At 37.5% G+C, this 18,389-nt stretch overlaps 3 protein-coding genes across 5 annotated transcripts; 1 reads left to right on the top strand and 2 right to left on the bottom strand.

Annotated features, from left to right (window-relative positions):
- LOC136236474 (fucose mutarotase-like) lies at positions 1-3,582 on the bottom strand. Its single transcript, XM_066026628.1, has 4 exons — positions 3,538-3,582; positions 1,553-1,623; positions 967-1,068; positions 1-212 (listed from the first exon to the last, which is right to left on the bottom strand). The coding sequence occupies exons 3-4, from the start codon at positions 1,057-1,059 to the stop codon at positions 63-65; spliced, it is 243 nt and encodes an 80-aa protein (XP_065882700.1). The 5' UTR covers positions 1,060-1,068; positions 1,553-1,623; positions 3,538-3,582; the 3' UTR covers positions 1-62.
- Positions 3,155-16,394, top strand: LOC136236469 (uncharacterized). The gene is made up of 2 exons (XM_066026619.1): positions 3,155-3,603; positions 14,520-16,394. Exons 1-2 carry the CDS (start codon positions 3,225-3,227, stop codon positions 16,226-16,228), a joined length of 2,088 nt encoding a protein of 695 aa, XP_065882691.1. The 5' UTR covers positions 3,155-3,224; the 3' UTR covers positions 16,229-16,394.
- Positions 11,599-13,113, bottom strand: LOC136236473 (uncharacterized). Of its 3 annotated transcripts, none has more exons than XR_010692140.1 (5): positions 12,457-12,790; positions 12,151-12,411; positions 11,862-12,101; positions 11,750-11,806; positions 11,599-11,698 (listed from the first exon to the last, which is right to left on the bottom strand). XR_010692140.1 is itself a non-coding variant. In XM_066026626.1 (4 exons), the coding sequence occupies exons 1-3, from the start codon at positions 12,750-12,752 to the stop codon at positions 12,207-12,209; spliced, it is 453 nt and encodes a 150-aa protein (XP_065882698.1). In that variant the 5' UTR covers positions 12,753-13,113; the 3' UTR covers positions 11,912-12,101; positions 12,151-12,206. The 3 variants fall into 3 exon arrangements, 1 of the variants encoding a protein (XP_065882698.1); XR_010692141.1 differs by lacking the exon at positions 12,457-12,790 and having other exon boundaries at positions 12,151-12,251; positions 12,300-12,416; XM_066026626.1 differs by lacking the exons at positions 11,599-11,698; positions 11,750-11,806 and having other exon boundaries at positions 11,912-12,101; positions 12,151-12,251; positions 12,300-12,411; positions 12,457-13,113.
- Positions 16,395-18,389: the final 1,995 nt, after the last annotated feature.

Consider the following 18,389-nt stretch of genomic DNA (forward strand, 5'->3'; position numbering starts at 1 on the left):
TGAGTAAAACAAAAAATTCAACTGTTTAAATGGATTCACCTGACAATTATAAAGTACAAATTCTACAGTAACACTTTATTGTTCCTCAGCAGGAATACTCCTTTAGTGAGGATGATGTTTCCATATGGTGCCCCTTCTCCAGTGGCCACTACTGCAAATACTTTCTTAGCCACTTCATAAAATTCAAACCTCTCGATCATGTTAACTTTGATCTGCAAGGACAGTAATAATGTGTACCAGCTGATTTCCCTTTTCCCAATAAGGAAAGTCACTCAATGAGTAATGTCACCCAGTGAGGAGGGACCATGAAATATTCTGATACCGTAAGGTAAGAAATTTTCATGGGATACAAGATTTCATGGATGTCTTATTCGCGAAATCTAAATACAGCCCATGTACAAGTTAGCCTCACATAGACTTTTTTCTTGTGTGCCGGGGTGGGGAAGAAATTGCCTGGTACACTTCCGATAGAATTTCTGTGTAGCATTCCACCAGCTCTACAGTGGGTGCTGATTGGTGAAGCCATTCTCTTCTTACACTTCAGGCGCTGTGACAATTATCCTGCAAAGTATGTTTCTCAGTCTCAGTAGTAATGACTTCGCCAATCAGCACTCACCATAGAGCTGGTGGAACACTACACAGAAATTCTATGGGAAGTGTACCAGATCACTTTTTTCCCCACCAACACACAAAGAAAAAAAAAGTCGGTCTGGTCTACGTGAGACTAGGTACAAGTTGTATGGAGATTGATGTTTCAACCATATAAAAAATTGTTCCACGAAAATTACCACATTTTGGCAACCCACAAAAATTTCTTGCCCGACAGTAGGCACACAAGACTTAGAAGCCACCATCAATTGTTGTGGATGAAAATAATAATAATAATAAATGAAGCTCCTTGTTATCCAAACACGAAGGAATAATTTTTATTGCCAACAGTGCTCAAGGTGTTATCCCCTCAATTACCTCCTTTCCTTCAGCAGCATTCATCAACTTCTTATATTCATCCCATACTGGTGTCTTCAACTCTCTAGCCTTGTCATTAGGTACCAGATCCATCAGTGCTGCCTGTAGTGTTGTATGAATCATTTGTAAAGTGACTGTCACTGTGGAGATACTTATAACTACTGTATCTGTTTGTAAAACCTGTGTAACAAAGACACCTTCAGACCAGCCTGATTTTCTTATGTACTTATTGACTATATACTATTGTATAGGCAGAAATTTTTGAGGGGTGACATTTTCACAAAAAACGTGAAGCAACTCTGCATTTTTTTCTTCACAGAATTCTACAAACAATCAAAGGTGATACACCACTTGTGAAATTTGTAAAAATTTCATCCCTCAAAAATTTCCACCTAGCTATATGATAGTAAACTGGGACTTTCACCAAGAATGTAGGTAGGTTATGTCTTGAATCTCCACATGAACATAACATGTTCCATTGCTCAGAGATAAACATTTGCAAATGTATAAATTTGTAATTACACTCATCATACAGCTAGTGTTAGAGATTACTAGCTAGTGTTAGAGATTACTAGTTTACACTTACTGGAGCAGGCACATACGTATCCAGTGGGAGGAGTTTCAAAATGGCACCTAGTAGTGCTGGTATACCATGACCTGTCAAACAAAACTAATTGCTATGTATGTATGTATGTATGTATGTATGTATGTATGTATGTATGTATGTATGTATGTATGTATGTATGTATGTATGTATGTATGTATGTATGTATGTATGTATGTATGTATGTATGTATGTATGTATGTATGTATGTATGTATGTATGTATGTATCATGTATGTATGTATGTATGTATGTATGTATATGTATGTATGTATGTATGTATGTATGTATGTATGTATGTATGTATGTATGTATGTATGTATGTATGTATGTATGTATGTATGTATGTATGTATGTATGTATGTATGTATGTATGTATGTATGTATGTATGTATGTATGTATGTATGTATGTATGTATGTATGTATGTATGTATGTATGTAAAAGACTTGATCTGATAATGAATCGTGTGACCATGTATTGAAACAGTAAACTAATTTAATACAGAGTTACCTTTTGTGTGCTATAAATTGTACAATTGTGGAAAAATATAATTATTCAGTTGGTCAGAGTAAAGAGTTTTCTAAAGTGCTTAGCTTCTCACTAACAACTCTACATTACACATACTAAGTATTTTTGTACAAACACACTCTTTTGATTCATAGGGAGCTCAACAAATAGCTGATGACTACAACGCAAATAAAGAAGACTTTCATGTTGCCATTGTTATACCTTTAAAGTTGTAGGAGAATGGAAGGCAGAAAGTGGGAGGGATATAAGAATCAAGGAAAAACTTCTTGTACAGGAGCCGGGTTGGAGAAAGCTGGAATCCCTACAAATGCAATAACAAAGTATTTCAAATTGTATGGACTACGTACCCATGGCACCCTTAATAATAACCTGGTGACAGAAATTATTTATGTTCACAGCAAAATGGTGGTAGTGGATGATTGTATGCATGGGTAGCCATATATTGGTCTGTCATCTAATGAGGTTTTTTGGTTTATTGGACAAATAAAAGGCTTCAGATATAAAGGTGGAAGATCTGTTAGACACTATACATTCCATGATTTGATCTCTGTAGCAACTGACAATAACGGCATCATTTATGACACTGTATTGGTTGTAAAGTAACTCCTACCATGCAGTCATATGTGAAATTTTTAAGCTAGTGGAAGCTATATAGTACATGTGCAATTACATCTTAAGCACAATAGACTATATGGGTGATGTAAAAATGGAAAGAGCAAAATAGGAAGACTGAGCTAAGCTCAACAAGAAGGAGTAATAGTTATATTTCAGGGTAAAACCACTGCTATAAAATTGAAATACTCTAATAGAATAGTCAACTATACTCTAATAAACACTGTGTAAACGCCTTTCGTTTTTTTTTTTTAATGGGTGTGGCCACTTACCGCATAGCCTAAATATTTCGAGGTTGAGCAATGTTGCTAAAAATAAAATTTTCGCGGATTTGCAAACACTCTCAAATGTATTAGACTCTAGATATTTCAAGGCTAAAATTTTCGCTGATAAGCCCCGAAACCGCGAAAATTTTCCCCCTCGAAATATTTAGCCTATACGGTATTGCCGCCACACCCATTAGTTTGTCGCCGGAAAAGGGCAGCCCTGGGGAAAGGTAGCAACAACGGAAAAATGGCTGACAACCCATATTTTGCTGCATTTGAAAAGTACTATGAACAATTGGAAAAGGCCCTGCCGATGGACTCGATGTATCCTACCTTATTAAGTAAAGGTTTACTACGTGATCCAGGGCTTGCCGAGAATGTAGAGAAGGCGACAACTGACATTGCTAAAGCGCGGGTGTTTTTGGGATCGATGAGACCCGGGCTACAAATCGGTGGAACGGAAACATTCGAACTTTTTCTGGATGCAATGACTGAATATGAGATGAAAACTAATAAAGAAGAAATAACGATTCTTTTGAGCAGAATAAGGCAACACTTACCATCACCCAACTCGCCCTCGCCCCCAAGTAAACAAGTGGAACAAACAGGACCCACTCCAGGACCAGGTATAGCTATATGGTGTAGCTTAGTCTCACGTGGCCAGACCGCTTTTTTCCGTGTATTGGGTGGGGAAAAAGGGTCTGGTGCAACTCCAATAGCTGTTTACTTCTGAGCCATCCCCAGACTCTGGGGATGCTAATTGAATAACATTGGCCACAAAGTAGGTGCCATGACATCAGTAAAACAATGATATTCGTACACTCCTGCTCCAGTTGTGAGTCTTGTTACACGATGAGGATGAACTTTCAAGATGCTATAAAAGAGACATTGGAGCAAATTAAGATTCGTTTAAAGAATAAACAGATCAAAACCATCTCGAGTTACTTACTGACGTCATTGGCGCCTCCTTTGCGGCTAATGTTATTCAATTGCCATCCCCATAGTCTCGGGACAGCTCAGAAGTAAACAGCTATTGGAGTTGCACCATGCACAGAAAAAAGCGGTCTGGCCACATGAGACTAGGTGTAGCTATGTAATGATTATATGGTATGGGCATGAGTGATTTGTACAAGCTGGTAGTGATGCACCGATACCGATACTAGTATCGGTATCGGCGGCCCTATTTTGGCAGTATCGGACTTGTATCGGTAAAGCTATAAATTGCCAATACCAGCCGATACTTTAGATGACATCATTTAATTACTTATCAAGATGGCAGCGTACATAGCGCATTGAACAGAGTTGAGCAAAAGCTGATATAAGCCATGAATTCCTTAAAAGAAGCCAGCTGGTAGCATTATTAGTACAGTGGAAACTGAAGTAAGCCACGAAATAAGATTCATTGAAGCCATAAACTATTATGCACTTGTCAATTTCATGCCCCACCCCCCACCCCCGGGCGTCCCCACACCCCAAGTGGGGATTTGACATTACTTCTTGTCCCCACCCCTGGGGCAATTGACAGTTCTCAAATTCACTGACCGATTTTCGGTAGTTGCATTTCTAAACAATTAAATCGTACTCACTATAATTTTACTAGCTACAGGTGTATACCAGGTTAATTAATAGTCGCATGCATGAAATATGAGTTTATCCTTGAGGTGTTGTCAAATCCCCTACTAGGGGGTGGGGACATAGTGGGGATTTGACAGCCGATTTTGCCCCAGTAGTGGGGAATTTGACACCACGATTTGTCAAATCCCCTGTATTCCCCCACCACCCCAGGGGTGGGGCATAAAATTGACAAGTGCATTATATTATCTTCGCTTGATAGCCACAAAACCAGCAAACTGCAGTTGATGGGATTAGCAAATGAGTTTAGTAAGCTAAATCACTAGCTGTTTCTTGTGAGAAATGCCTGTGGGACAAAGTATCGGTATCGGCCATTTCTGGCCTCAAATGTATCGGTATCGGATCGGTAGTGAAAAAGTGGTATCGGTGCATCACTACAAGCTGGGGTTAACAAATGCATGTCGGGATTTATTGTCTCAGTCTTGCAACATTGCATGGAGAGCAAATTGTGTAGAGCATCTTGCATGTTAGCTAACTACAAATGTGCATGCATACTGTATAGTAAAGATTGGCAAAAATCCACTATTGCAAAATTGACGAAAAAAACTTTGGTGAATGGGGCTTCACGTGAAATATTTTAGTTACCACGTACTGTACCACTCGAATGCAACATCGCTACACACGAGTGCAAGTGATTAAACAACTTGCCAATTAAGGGGAGTGGCAGCCATTTCGATCACAAGTCTTTATTCCTCGCATTGAGGGATGACGACACACGATGGAAACAGCTGCCACACCCCATTAATTAGCAAGTCTTTTAATTACTTGCATGTAGCAACGTTGCATTCGAGTGGTAGCTATCATACAAGTGTAAGCATCATTTGCTGGTTCTTATGAATGTTTGGATTTCTGTGAACTCTTAAATACCCACGATACCTGTCACGATACTTTGATACCCATCCTTTCAACATTGTTAATCTGCTCATGTGATTGCTAAAAATAATTGGCGGATAAAACTTTGACGATTGTAGCGCTATTCGCCAAATTTGTCAAAGTTTTTTTTAGTTCACTGTTATGGTAGTTGTTTATTTATACTGCTCCTAATGTGACGTTCTTTGGCCAAGTCATATTATGCTTTAGACAAAAGTTTTGAATTGCTTCTGTGTTGCAGAAAGAAAGTAAAACCATTAGGACTGTGAGACTTAACTGTAATTGCTTAAATATTACATGCATATCTGGCTACATTCTGAGCATGCACATTTAATTTTTCAAGATGGCAACGGAACATTTCTTGTGCCCATTCGAATAAATGAAATATTCATACCAATCGAGCAAATCAATAACCCATTTGGGGTATAAGAACTATAGTTTTCTTATAAAGGAACTCATACATATTGAAATTTCTGTTGTCGGTCTGTCTCCTATGGTAGAAGAACAACTATAATCTGAAGACATCTTTATCTTAACCATTTGTCTGAGTTATACTATTCCTGCAGCCAGGAAGGTATAAAATTGCTATTCAAAAACTTGTACAAGATTTTCAATCAATGGCTATCATACAGTACCATAGTACTGTATAGTAGGGACCACAAAGGAGTAGACGTGGCCCACGAAATAATATCACCCAAAAAGCAGCCCAATTTTCCCTGATGACGATGAGGCAGTATTGGTTAGGTAAAAGTAAGCCCAAACAAGCTTTCAGATCGACCCGAAATGCTTTCAACAAGTTGCTACGGAATTTTAAAAATTATTTATTTAACGGAATTTTCTAGTGACTGACTGAGTAACTGACTGACTGACTGATGCCTTCAGACAAGCGTAACTCGATAACAGCTAAGGCTACGGGCTTGATTTTTTCACTGTTCGACGTCGCTTCTGCCCGACAGGTGCCTTTTGGCATACCGCAATACGTACAATGCATTCTTCATGGACTTACCAGTGTCCTCCTTTGTGTTCCATTCATCTTTGCTGACAGCGAAAAGTGTCGATTTGGCGATAGCATGTGATGGCTTCCCTTCGCGTAACGGAAATTGTCCGTATTTGTCATAGTGGCTATTTTGATAGCGGAGGTGCTTTTCAAACAGTTCTTGATTGGAAAATGCTGTGTAACGGGTTGAACATAGCTGACAACAAAGCGTAATAGATATTTTACTTTTCAGACGATAATTAGGGCACGCGGCGCCATTTCAGATGTGGTATTCGTGGGTTCACCAGTCATAATAATTATTTACAAAAAAAAAGTCAACAAACAAGTACACAGAAAAATTTAGAATTTTCAACTAGAGTAGGGACCATAGTACATCGATAAAAAGTACTGAAACAAGCTGGAGTAGTGCACGATATTAAATCACAGTAAAACAATAAGAAATGTTATATCCCTACTGTGCTCAAGATACCATAATGGAAATGCACAGTAGGGATATAACACTTCTTATTGTTTTACTGTGATTTAATATCGTGCACTACTCCAGCTTGTTTCAGTACTTTTTATCGATGTACTATGGTCCCTACTCTAGTTGAAAATTCCGTTCTTACAATAAACTTTGTTGATTCTACCTCGGTACAGGCATGTTATCTAGAAGTTGTCTACATGTTGTTTCTATTAAACACCCACCACATGAATACTTCATTATGAGTCAAAGCCTTAGCTTACACTGCAAAAGGCTATCTTCAAGTCTCCTATTGTATAATTCTTCACAATAAACATATCACTCCATGCTTAACCTAGCTAAAGCCAATAAGCTAAGATAATACCAAGTTCAGAAAATCAGCCTAAAAGCTTGGATACATTCTAACTACAACACAAAAGGTATTACAGTATTCTACCTGCTAGAACAACTAAGAAGTAATTCTATCCCTTGATTGTCCTTCAATGGAAGCATTCACCAAAGAATGCATGCAGAACAACATCCCGCAGCTACTATGGTAAGACTCTACTAGTTCCTATCATATGACCAATTCATGGACTGTATCTTCAAGTGATTGCTGCTCTCAGCTTAATCTCCCTACCCTTGAATCAAGACGTCAGTACCTTTCTATTTCTTTCCTCCATAATATTTATCACCAACGTACATCCATCAAGTTTAGTTGTCACTGTAAATTTAATTCAATTTCATCTACTAGAAGTCATCACTTGTCAATAAACCCACCACAGTCAACCATCAACTCTCGTCGTTATTCGTTCTTTGTTAACACTGTCTTTCTGTGGAATTCTGTACCATTAACCATCCTCAATAATCCAAATCCAAAATCCTTCCGGCATTCATTATACCATTATGTGTGTGTTAATTGATGTTTTTGTATTGTTGTGCAGTTTTGTAATTATTTGTTTGTTGTATATTTTTGTAGTTGTAGTGTTCTTTTTTGTGGCTGACACCTTGTACAGGCTTTGCCTTTTGTGTATGCCTTCCATTGTGGTAAATTTGATAATAATAATAATAATAAGATGTTAATTAACATAGGCATGCAGTAACTAATTTTATTGCTAAAGACATGCACCCAGTAAGTACTGTAGATGGAGAGAGATTCTTGAAGCTGATGCAAGATTCAAAACCGCACTGTACTGTCCCCTGTAGAAGACTATTATTGGTTTAATCAATCAATTTTTTTCTTTAATTTTTATGAAAACCATACTAATGACACATATGAAGAAGTTTGTTACATGGCACAGACATAATTTGGCTTAATCACAAAACACTGTAATTTTTGCAAACTAACCTACAGAAACTAATTTACAGTACTTTTGTTTCATTGCAACACTAATATAGTGAAGGTTAATGGCTGTCAAGACATTGAAATAGCTCAGAGTGTTTCCTTCCAAATATCCTCCATTCAATTCGCCATAGAAAAAGTAAGTGATTTTCAACCTTATGCTTAAATTTCCTGATTTCCTTTTGCTATAGCTCATCTTAATTGCTATTCACTGCTCTTTCCAAATCTGATTCGGAATCTGAGGTATCTATCACGTGTCACGGGTTATTACGCCTTTTATTGCATGCCCCCGAAATGCCCAATACAAAATGTATGGGGAAATTTGCTACACCCGGTCAGTTTAGGCCATTTTGACATGCCAAAATTTCCGTGAATTGGACTTCTTTTGGTATCATTGTACTTGCAGAGAGTTGGTTTACACGTATCTAATTCGGAAAGTTACTAAACAGACTCGAGGTAGGCGGTACACGATAATTAATTAAATTTTTAATGGTTTTTCAATCAAAATGCATTGGACATGCTGTTCCAGCTGGAATTTTTGCCATGGACAAAGTATAGCAAATGTCCGCAAACTTCTTGATATGATCATTGAAATGAAGCATAACAAGCTTCCTACTTGCCATGACCTGGAACACATAATCATACAAACATTGATGCTGCTCTTAGAAACCTGGCTGATGAATGGAAGATGATCAGGTTAGCTGCTTTACAACCAAGAATAGTTCCAACATTGTTAAAATGTTGAGAGACAACTTGGAGAAGATACAAATTGCTTGTGCTGATCATATTCTCAACTTGTCACTTTATAATTAATGGAGCTTCAACTGAAGCTGCATTAAAGGAAAGATCCCTTGTTACTGCTTTAGCTTGTTTTTGGAAAGTAGTCACTCATTTTCATCAGTAAAGATTGAATCAAGAGGTGCTAACAGCAAAGCAGGAATGCCAAAGCATTCTTTGATCCAAGATGTGTCCACTAGGTAGAACTTTACACATGACATGACATGTGGACATAGCCAGCGATAGTAGAAGTGCTTCATAGAAGAAGAGATCTAACCCACGTTAGCATCTTATAAAACATATTATCTTATCAATATCTCTTCAGCATTGAAGTGTTGTCCACTTATCTTGGTAATCATGCTAGTTACACTATAACATATCATGATAATTGATTAAAAACAAAATATTGTATCATTTCAAGTTTCTGAATATCTGTCATGGTGTGTGGAGACCGTACTGTGGATGCATATTCAGTTATTGGTCTGATGTAACTGAAATATGCTTGTGTTCTTAGGGCATTACAGCATTTCTTTGCAGGAATGCAAATGTAGATTAGTATGGAGAGGTTACAATTACTGGTAAAGCCCAGATATTTAGTAGATGTCACTTTCTTTATGTATTTTGTGTGTCAAGTTGGTGGAGGATTATTTATTGGTGTTTCTAGTAGTCAAGAACATGAAGATGTTTTGGTCACTGAAGTTAGTGAAGCAGGTAGTGCATACTTTAGTAGTGTGATATTTTCATTGCTGATATTGAGAAGCATTTAACAATTAAGTACATCACATGATCCAGGTAATTCAGTGCTTTTCGATGTAGTATCACAATTTTAGGCAGGAATGGGGGAAATAAGATCCAGTCTATATTTCCACAGAATACTGAGTTTTAAGTAACAGTACGTATTCTTTTGTTGGCAGGGTTGGGTGGCCTAAAATGATAGATGAAACTTATATCATTATGGGCAAGTTACAATAACCGGAACCAGAATCAGGAATGGAACAGAACGAAATGACTAAACCAGGTGAATAAGAAGAACCTGGCCCTAACGTTAACCTGAGGTTTGCCTGTTAAGCATAATGATGTCTTCCACTGTCTGTATGAAGGTAAGTTTTTGGTGAGTTCGAGGCAAGCTAGGGTTGGCCTGGCTTTGCCGGGACGCTCACTTTGCTTGCTCCAACCCTAACTCGCCTCGAACTCACCAAAAACTTACCTTCATACAACTAGTGTGCTTGATAGTGGAGTTATCAGAGTGACCATTCCATTCCATTCCGGTTCCGGTTATTATATTATAACTTGCCATCATTATGGCACCTAGTCTCATGCCCAGACCCCACCCACTGCATTGAGTAGGGTCTGGTGACAAACGCAAGAGTTTTGGGCCCTACACCATTTTTCATTCCTAACCAATCAAACGCTTTAATTCAGCTACATTGCGATTTGATATGAAAGAACGACGAAGATAGCCGACTGGAACCATGGATACAACTGCATAAACAATATGGCAGTGGGCCTAAAATGTAGCATAAGTCTCCAGACCCTACTCAACGCAGTGGGTGGGGTTTGGGCACGAGACTATATGACACCAGGCAAGTCAGTTGGAGATGAAAATTTGGTGACTGAGCAAAGCACAGATGAGTCAAAAGAGATTAAGACAAGGAGATGCAATAAGTCGGTTTTCATGTGATGTTGGTTCTAGCTTCATTAGATTGGTGAAATAAGCTGCAGCGTAGTGTACGTTTAATTAGCTAGCTAGATATACTTTTTAAAGCAACCAAATGTTTGCAGACTCCATCACTGAACTCACATTTTGTACTAGATAGTTGCATGTATTGAAAAATGTGGGTAAGTGTGCCCACCCATCTCTGAAGGTCTGGCTATTAGTACTATAGTACGTTCGCGTTGAGCCGAATCCTCAAAAACGATTAATAACTTACGATTGCTACATTGCGTGGGCCTCCTGTATTGCTCGATATGTAGCACTTCTCAATCCGCTAAAAATATATTAAAAGCGCTTCATTCGAATGTAAGGCACTCCAGTTATGACACTGTAAAGCTTCGCCATACATTTTCAATGGGGAAGCCTCTAAAGCGTGGCCCTTTGATGTTCATGTTTGTGGCGAAGCCAGACGTCACACACCCACCCTCAACATGCATGATTTCACCATCCATTATGTAAGAGGCTGCAATACACTTTTACAAGAAAAATAAAACAGATTTTGTGTGTAAGTAGAAGAGCTGGGGCCACTGTTGCACTGTATTTAGAAGATTAGTGGCCTGCTTACATTCAGGGAAAAAACTTCTTCAGCCTCTAAAGAGAAAAAACCAAAATAATTATAACAGCTCGAAATCTGTTACGCAGCATTGGTGTACCTGCAAGTGAGTCAAACAACATGTATTTTACTTCACATTCACCACACAGCTGCCTATCATCTTCTATTCCCATTTAGTCAATTTGTCATTTTAATCCTTTTCTCATCACTTCGCCACACATGTACACAGTTTTTCTAGCCCGCATTTTTTTTTTGAAGTTACATTCCCAAAAAGCTGTAAAAGTTTCAACAAATGAAATAATACTGTTTGTATGAATTTGGGCTGATAGTACCTGTAGTGGCTTCCAAACACTCCTGCACTGATTAAATATACAAGGGATGGTATGTTCAACTTCTGCTAGCATAATAAAGCAATGATATTTTTTATTAAAGTGCACACACTTACACTTCATCTGTATTTTCATGTATTTCACAGAGTTTAATCCCAGCTACCTGATGACTCCTGGGGAACAAAATCAAGTTGTAACACCAATACTGCAAATATCAAGCAATCTTACATCAGATGAAGTAAGCCCAGAAGAAGACTTGGACCCGTTGCTGCTAGTGGAAGATTCATTAATACCACCATCACCATCTTCACTATCACTGCTGATTTGGATGAGGAATTGCTCTAGAAGTTCTTCATTACCCAAGTCTCATCCAAATACACAACTGGTCTTCCTTCAGTTCTGTTGCACCTCGTTCGTCTTTAATATTTATGATGCTGATGGACTATACAGGGCTGCTCATAACATACCCTGCGTATACATGTAGTGACATTAAAGCACAAACAGTTTCAATGCTAACCTCTTGTCATTAATCGTCTTGTACTTAAATCCCATATCACTCAACACTCTTTAAAGCTATTTTCTACCTCCAGAGAAAACACCATCATTCTTAAGTTTGGCCTAAGACGGAGTACGTGACAAAGTTCCAGGGTTCAAAATTTAACTTACCAAAATCTTTGAGAGTGATAGATTTCCTTCCTTCCGTACAATGAATGGATCTTGTCTGATGGCATCTCGGTCCAAACTGTCTGCATCAACATGGACTCGTGAACATTTGTACCTGACGATTACAATTGAGCGGGCTTGTGCAAAGTGCTTTTTGTACCTTTTTCTTGGTGTAGATAAACTGCCTTTCTTGCGGTACTCCATTCTAACTCTTACAATGGATGTCCTTGAAATCCCTGCATGGCGTAATGTATGCCAAAACCCAGCAAAGAATGCATTACATACAATACCAGTGGCCTTTGAGATTCTCTCCGTGATGTTGACAGAAATTTTACATTTCTTCACTTCTTGCTTAAAGTACTCCCATAGTTTCATAAGTAGATACTTCGTTTGGCTGTTTAACTTCTTTCCAAGAGGGTTTCGCTCCACACTCGCTGACGGTGCACTGGACGCCATATTCTCAACAATTAAGTGCGCGTCCGTAACATGGGCTTACGAATAAATGCATCATGAACATTATGTTTAAAGCCTTTGATCTTGTATGGTTTCTTAACCAACAACCCAGGATTCAGCTCAACGCAAACGTACTATAGTAGAGTTGTACTTTATTTGTTGCGTAAAACAATATAGTGTCCATGTCTAATCCATTTTTCCCACCAACTGTGGTACTATTTGATGCAGCATATATTCAAGTACCATGCTTTAACTCCATCTACTTTATTAAAATTATGATTGTGGATTTTTGCTGATTGGATCAGGGCCAATTTCATAGTATAATGCACACCCATTAGTACTGTTCAAGAGGAGAAAGATTTGGGTGTCACATTTGATGAGAATTTACATTTCAATACACGTATCAACCAAATAATACACAAAGCCAACAATGTGTTAGGCATCATTAAATGAAATTTTAACTCTTGTAATACGATTACTTTACACCACACTTGTAAGACCCATTCTAAACTAAGTCTCTACCATATGGAATCCTCATCAAATGGGAAAGATCCGTGAACTGGAAAATATTCAAAGAAGAGCCACAAAGTTGATACCTACCCTTCAAAACTTACCTTACTCTGACAGACTACAAAGCCTTAACCTGCCTAGTTTATCTTACTATCGAAATTGTATGGACTTAATTATGGCATATAAAATTTTGAATGGAGCAGTATTAAGATTTTTTTTACAATGAATACCAGTTACAGTTTGTAGTAGTTACAGTTTACAGTTTAGTTTCAATACCAGTTACAGTTTTGGTATTGGTTGTGACATACAAATCTAATGGATTTAAGATTTATAAGAAATTTAACAAGACTTCAACACGACGTTTTACCTTTTCACAGAGAATATATTTTTATACCTAAGGTAACTAAATTTAGCGATACGCTACATTTAGCGAATTTGTATATTGGCAAAATTAGCACATACAAAATTTAGTGATTTTATGAATTTGTGAATTGATGTAATTAATTAACCATACATTTTGCAGGTTTAGCATGTACTAAATTTAACGAAAAAAACAAATGTAACATGTTTTGCTGTGTAAGCTTACGTGGAGCCATGCCCACTGTTATTTATAAAGCTTATACCTGCTCTGTCATCCTGTGTATTTAATACACTAGTGGAGTGCCTAAAATGTAGCTCTTGGTGCATGCCTTGGTTTTAATTGACATAAATTACTCAATGGGTTATCTGGGTCAGCATCATGTATTGACTTGTTTCAACCCCGGTATGTGTATGTACATTACCATCAAAAATACCTACAAATTCAACTGCAGAATTTTAATTCTTTTTAGATTTGAGATCTTTCAAATTGCCTAGTGCCTCACTGTGGTGTAACTGGTATCACACAATATGGTCACTACAGTATGTCACACAAATTGGTTATTCAGCAGACCTAGTGGGAGTACTAGTAATAAAATTGTGTACACAAAGTATGAAAATATCATCATTACAACCCTTGTACATCAACCTCTCCCAACCGTAGGATCTGGCTTCACCATTCACAAAAATATTCAATTCAATACCCTGACACATCTTTGACTAACTAGTTCCTGTTTTGATGTATATATGAACTTGAGCTAGTATATCAAATAACTTCACCTCCTTCCCCCAAATTCTTGATTAAGAAATCATAGAATTAATAGCAATTTCTTTCACCATTATATGCAGGAGATATACTAATTTTATAGTACAATTATACCATATATGTTTCTCTATCATTAGGTGAAAAAGAGAAAGTTTATCCCACTGCTATAGAGAAGTATTCTACCAGAAAGATTAACTCGGCCTACCACAAGTTAACATCAAATATTGCAGACATTCTGGAAACTAAAAATTTCCAGAGAATGCGAAGGGCTTGTTATGAAGAAATACGAGCAATTGATAGTACGCTACCTGACAGTTTAATTCAAGACCTGAAGCCAACTAAATCACTAAATGACATGTTGGATGTACTGGCATTATCTCCATATTGGAACTGGTTTGACACAAGACTTCTAGAGGCTCTTGTGAGTGCATCAAGATCACCTGAGGCTGAAGAGTTGTTGGAACAATTTAAACAAATTCACTATTCACATAGGGTAAATGAAATACTTCCTTATGTGAGTGTAGTACCACTTAAAAATTCTGTGATAATCACTGAAAAATTTAAGAAAGAACCACATGAATTGACTTTCCTGGATATAATAGAGCATAAACGTGTCTTAGAATATGATATATTTGGTACAAGAGAAAAGATGGTGTTACATTCCATTAAAACAGGTTGTGTTGAATTGACATGGCAGGTACCACAAGAACTGGTTTTCCAAGCATATAGTTCGATGAAGATGAAACATGATGAGGTGTCATCATTAGCAATCGAGTCCCTGGTCTGTGAAGAAGCAGATGAATATATCGGTCTTCCCTTCTTGTGGCATGGACAAGAGGTGGGGAAGGTTGGTCTTATTGAGCCATTACCAGAACATGTTAGACAAGAACCATACTCTTTACTAAAAGAATTTCAATGGATTCCACTGAGTAGTAGTGATGCTGACAAGGTAGTAAATTTTATTGATTGTAATTCAAGAGTGAAGTTTGGCGAAATTCATATAACCAGTAGAAATCCATACCTTGGTAAAATTTCACACCCCCACGCAAGAAGTGAGTGGCAATTTGGTATCAGAGCAACTAATGGTAACCTAGTTGGTATAGTTTATGCTCATCCTGTTTGTATGAGTATCGGAGGAGTATCAATAACATGCGCTTCTCCAATAATTTGTATTCATAAGAAGTATCATAACAAACGATTGTGGTACATGTTATTTAAAGAATTTCAGAGAAGGGCTAATTTACATAAGATTAATCAATTTGTTCAGCATGTTAGAACTGGTTTACTAAAGCCCATCACTACACTCACTATGTGGAAATATCAGTTAACCCATTCCACAAGACTCCCCAACTCCCCCAGTACTCCTGGTTGGAGGAAAATAACATCAGAAGATGTTTGTAGCGCATTAGCCCTTGTCAACAAGTATGCATCACAGTTTGAGATCAGACAAGTCTTTACTAGTGAAGAAGAGTTTTCTCACCATTTTCTGTGTCCAACTGTACCAAATTATATGTTCACCTATGTAGTGCAAAATGAAACTAAAAATATTACCGACCTTGTTAGCTACAGTATCGTTGAAACTAACATCAAAGAAAATTGTGCTGTCATCCAAGCTGTTGTTTCCACCCAATCTCGAATCCAAGACCTTATCAGAGATGCTTTTGTGTGTGCAATAGAAGATGGTGCTCATTGTGTGATAATATATCAATTTGCTATTGAAAATGATGTGCTATCATCACTCACAGCCTATTTGCAACAACTGCCTTATCTTCAATTGTTTGATTGTTACTTGTGCAACTACAAATATCACTCTGTTTCTGAAAAGAGTTGTTGTTTTTTTTTTTAGTTAACTGTTTTAATTATTAGTACTATGCACTATCATGTACATTTTGTATTGTATGGGTTTTTTTGTAGCTAATAATAAGTGCCATTCTATTGTACATATATGTGTACAGTGGTCCAGGTCACTGATTAAACATTCCATTGTCCCAACAGTGTAAATGACCGTTATATTAGAGAGTATTTTAATCTAAAGTGTGCATTCTATTAGAATAGTAGAACAGGGTTCTGAATGGGCTTTGTTTATCCGAACTTTGATTATATCTGAACACACATGTCCAATGAGTTCAAACAATAGATGGACCACTAGCTATGTATACATAATATCTGAATGCAAAAATTTAGGCATGCTTTGTCTAAGGAGTTTGTTTTGCATTGTCACATTTTATGTCTACTAAATTTTATCTTTATTATCTCCTCGCTTGTAATTGATTTGTAAACAATTTTCATTGTAATTTGTGCATGACAGGAATGCACACAGGATTTTCCAAAGAGGTTTCCACCAGTATTATAATTATCAGCATGCTTGCAGGATATAACCAGAGTTATTGTAATTCCAGGGCCTAGAGGAACTCGGGGAAGACATATTTTTGTGTGCAAGCATGCCAATGCAGGAAGAGTAACTATCTAAAATTGAATCTGAAAGTGATTTGAGCTAAAGAATATGTAATAGTTGCTTAAAAATTCTGTTACGGTGAGTGTTTTAGTAACTAGAACATGTCGATCTTAGTTTAGTAATTCCCAAACATGACTTTAATAGCCAAGGTTCTGGTCATGCCATTGCATCCAGCAGTTTTGTACTTTCTCTCAAAACAAAGTAACAGATATTCCTTGGAAAAGTGAACATATATCTTGCTGTCTACAACAGTTTGTCCTGGATATCTTCAATATAGTGTATACAAGCAATTTGTATTGTGTTGTGTGACAGCAAGAACTGATTTTCTGTCAAGCAGCATGGCATTCAGCACAGAGAACTATTTATACATCCAATGATGTTTACAGTCAGTTGTGCTCTCTGAATGTTGCATAGTCTTGTGGCCCAGGTTGTATTGGGCCATGTATGCTGAAACTAACAGCTGATCAAGTGTATTCTTCGTTGAGTATTATACCTTTTGACTGGATTTCTGCCAATGTTGTTCCTGTTCGCAAGGGTAATGAATGACACCTTCCAGAAAATTATTGTCCTACTAGCTTGAATTTTTGTTATAGTTTTAGAGTGTATAATACACAAACAATTACATTCCATGCTGAGAAAGAATTGTCTGTCGAGCCAGTACCAATATGGCTTTCAAGAAAATTGTTCTATGACTATACACTTCAAGCTGTATAGATGATTGGTCTCTCTCATTGCATGGGCGGATCTAGGATTTATAAAAAGGGGGGGGCTAACTCAAGGTACTGGAACTTGACTCGAGGGGTCTGGGGGCATGCCCCTCCCCCCCCCCCCCCAAGGAAATTTTGAAAAATGGATGCCAAATACTGTAATTTGGAGACATTTCCACATAAAATGCATATTTCTGCCTGTAGATACTTTATATACTGCCTTTAAATATATGGCTCTCTGCAGCATTTGCTCATGGAAAGGGTTTGGGTAGGTTCAGACAACCAAGCACATGATGCACCCTCTCACAATTATGTGCATGATAGAATAATAATGTTGAAACAGGAAATTTTTGAAATTTGAATGATACGAGATTGAATCTGAGAGCATTTTCAATGGAAATTGTATACCTGAATTAAGTATACTGGTACTGGTAATACTACACAAGTAAATAAACAAGCCTTTAAACAGACAATGCACTTCAATGTATGAATAGGTGAAGGCAGATTTGGAAAAAATCCATAACAGAACCAACTTTTATGTTTACACTGAATGTTCTATTAGAGTAGTTAGGTGACTGCTCTATTAGAGTATCTTGATCTTGTACACCTCTAATGCTGATCCGTGTCCTTGTTGCATAACCTTTAGTATAAATCTACTGATAATACCTTGGAAAGATGTTTATAAGGTGAGTTTATGAGTATTTGTATTATTAGTGATCATATAATTATGCTAAGACAAAATTTCATTATAATCCTCAACATACTCATCAAGTAAACCCTAAAAGTGAAGGGGGGAGGGGGGGGGGGGACCTCAGCCCCCAAAGCCCACCCCCTAGATCTGCCCC

Source organism: Dysidea avara, chromosome 10, assembly GCF_963678975.1.
Source record: "Dysidea avara chromosome 10, odDysAvar1.4, whole genome shotgun sequence".
Taxonomy (NCBI): domain Eukaryota; kingdom Metazoa; phylum Porifera; class Demospongiae; order Dictyoceratida; family Dysideidae; genus Dysidea; species Dysidea avara.

Bases quoted from the DNA above. Each gene is read 5' to 3' on its own strand.
- LOC136236474 (XM_066026628.1), bottom strand. From the start codon at position 1,059: ATGGATCTGGTACCTAATGACAAGGCTAGAGAGTTGAAGACACCAGTA. The intron at 213-966 runs GTAATTGAGGGG...CTGTCCTTGCAG, and splicing joins ATGCTGCTGAAGGAAAGGAG to ATCAAAGTTAACATGATCGA.
- LOC136236469 (XM_066026619.1), top strand. From the start codon at position 3,225: ATGGCTGACAACCCATATTTTGCTGCATTTGAAAAGTACTATGAACAA. The intron at 3,604-14,519 runs GTATAGCTATAT...CTCTATCATTAG, and splicing joins AGGACCCACTCCAGGACCAG to GTGAAAAAGAGAAAGTTTAT.
- LOC136236473 (XM_066026626.1), bottom strand. From the start codon at position 12,752: ATGGCGTCCAGTGCACCGTCAGCGAGTGTGGAGCGAAACCCTCTTGGA. The intron at 12,412-12,456 runs GTACAAAAAGCA...TGTAATCGTCAG, and splicing joins TTATCTACACCAAGAAAAAG to GTACAAATGTTCACGAGTCC. The intron at 12,252-12,299 runs GTAAGTTAAATT...ACTCCGTCTTAG, and splicing joins TATCACTCTCAAAGATTTTG to GCCAAACTTAAGAATGATGG.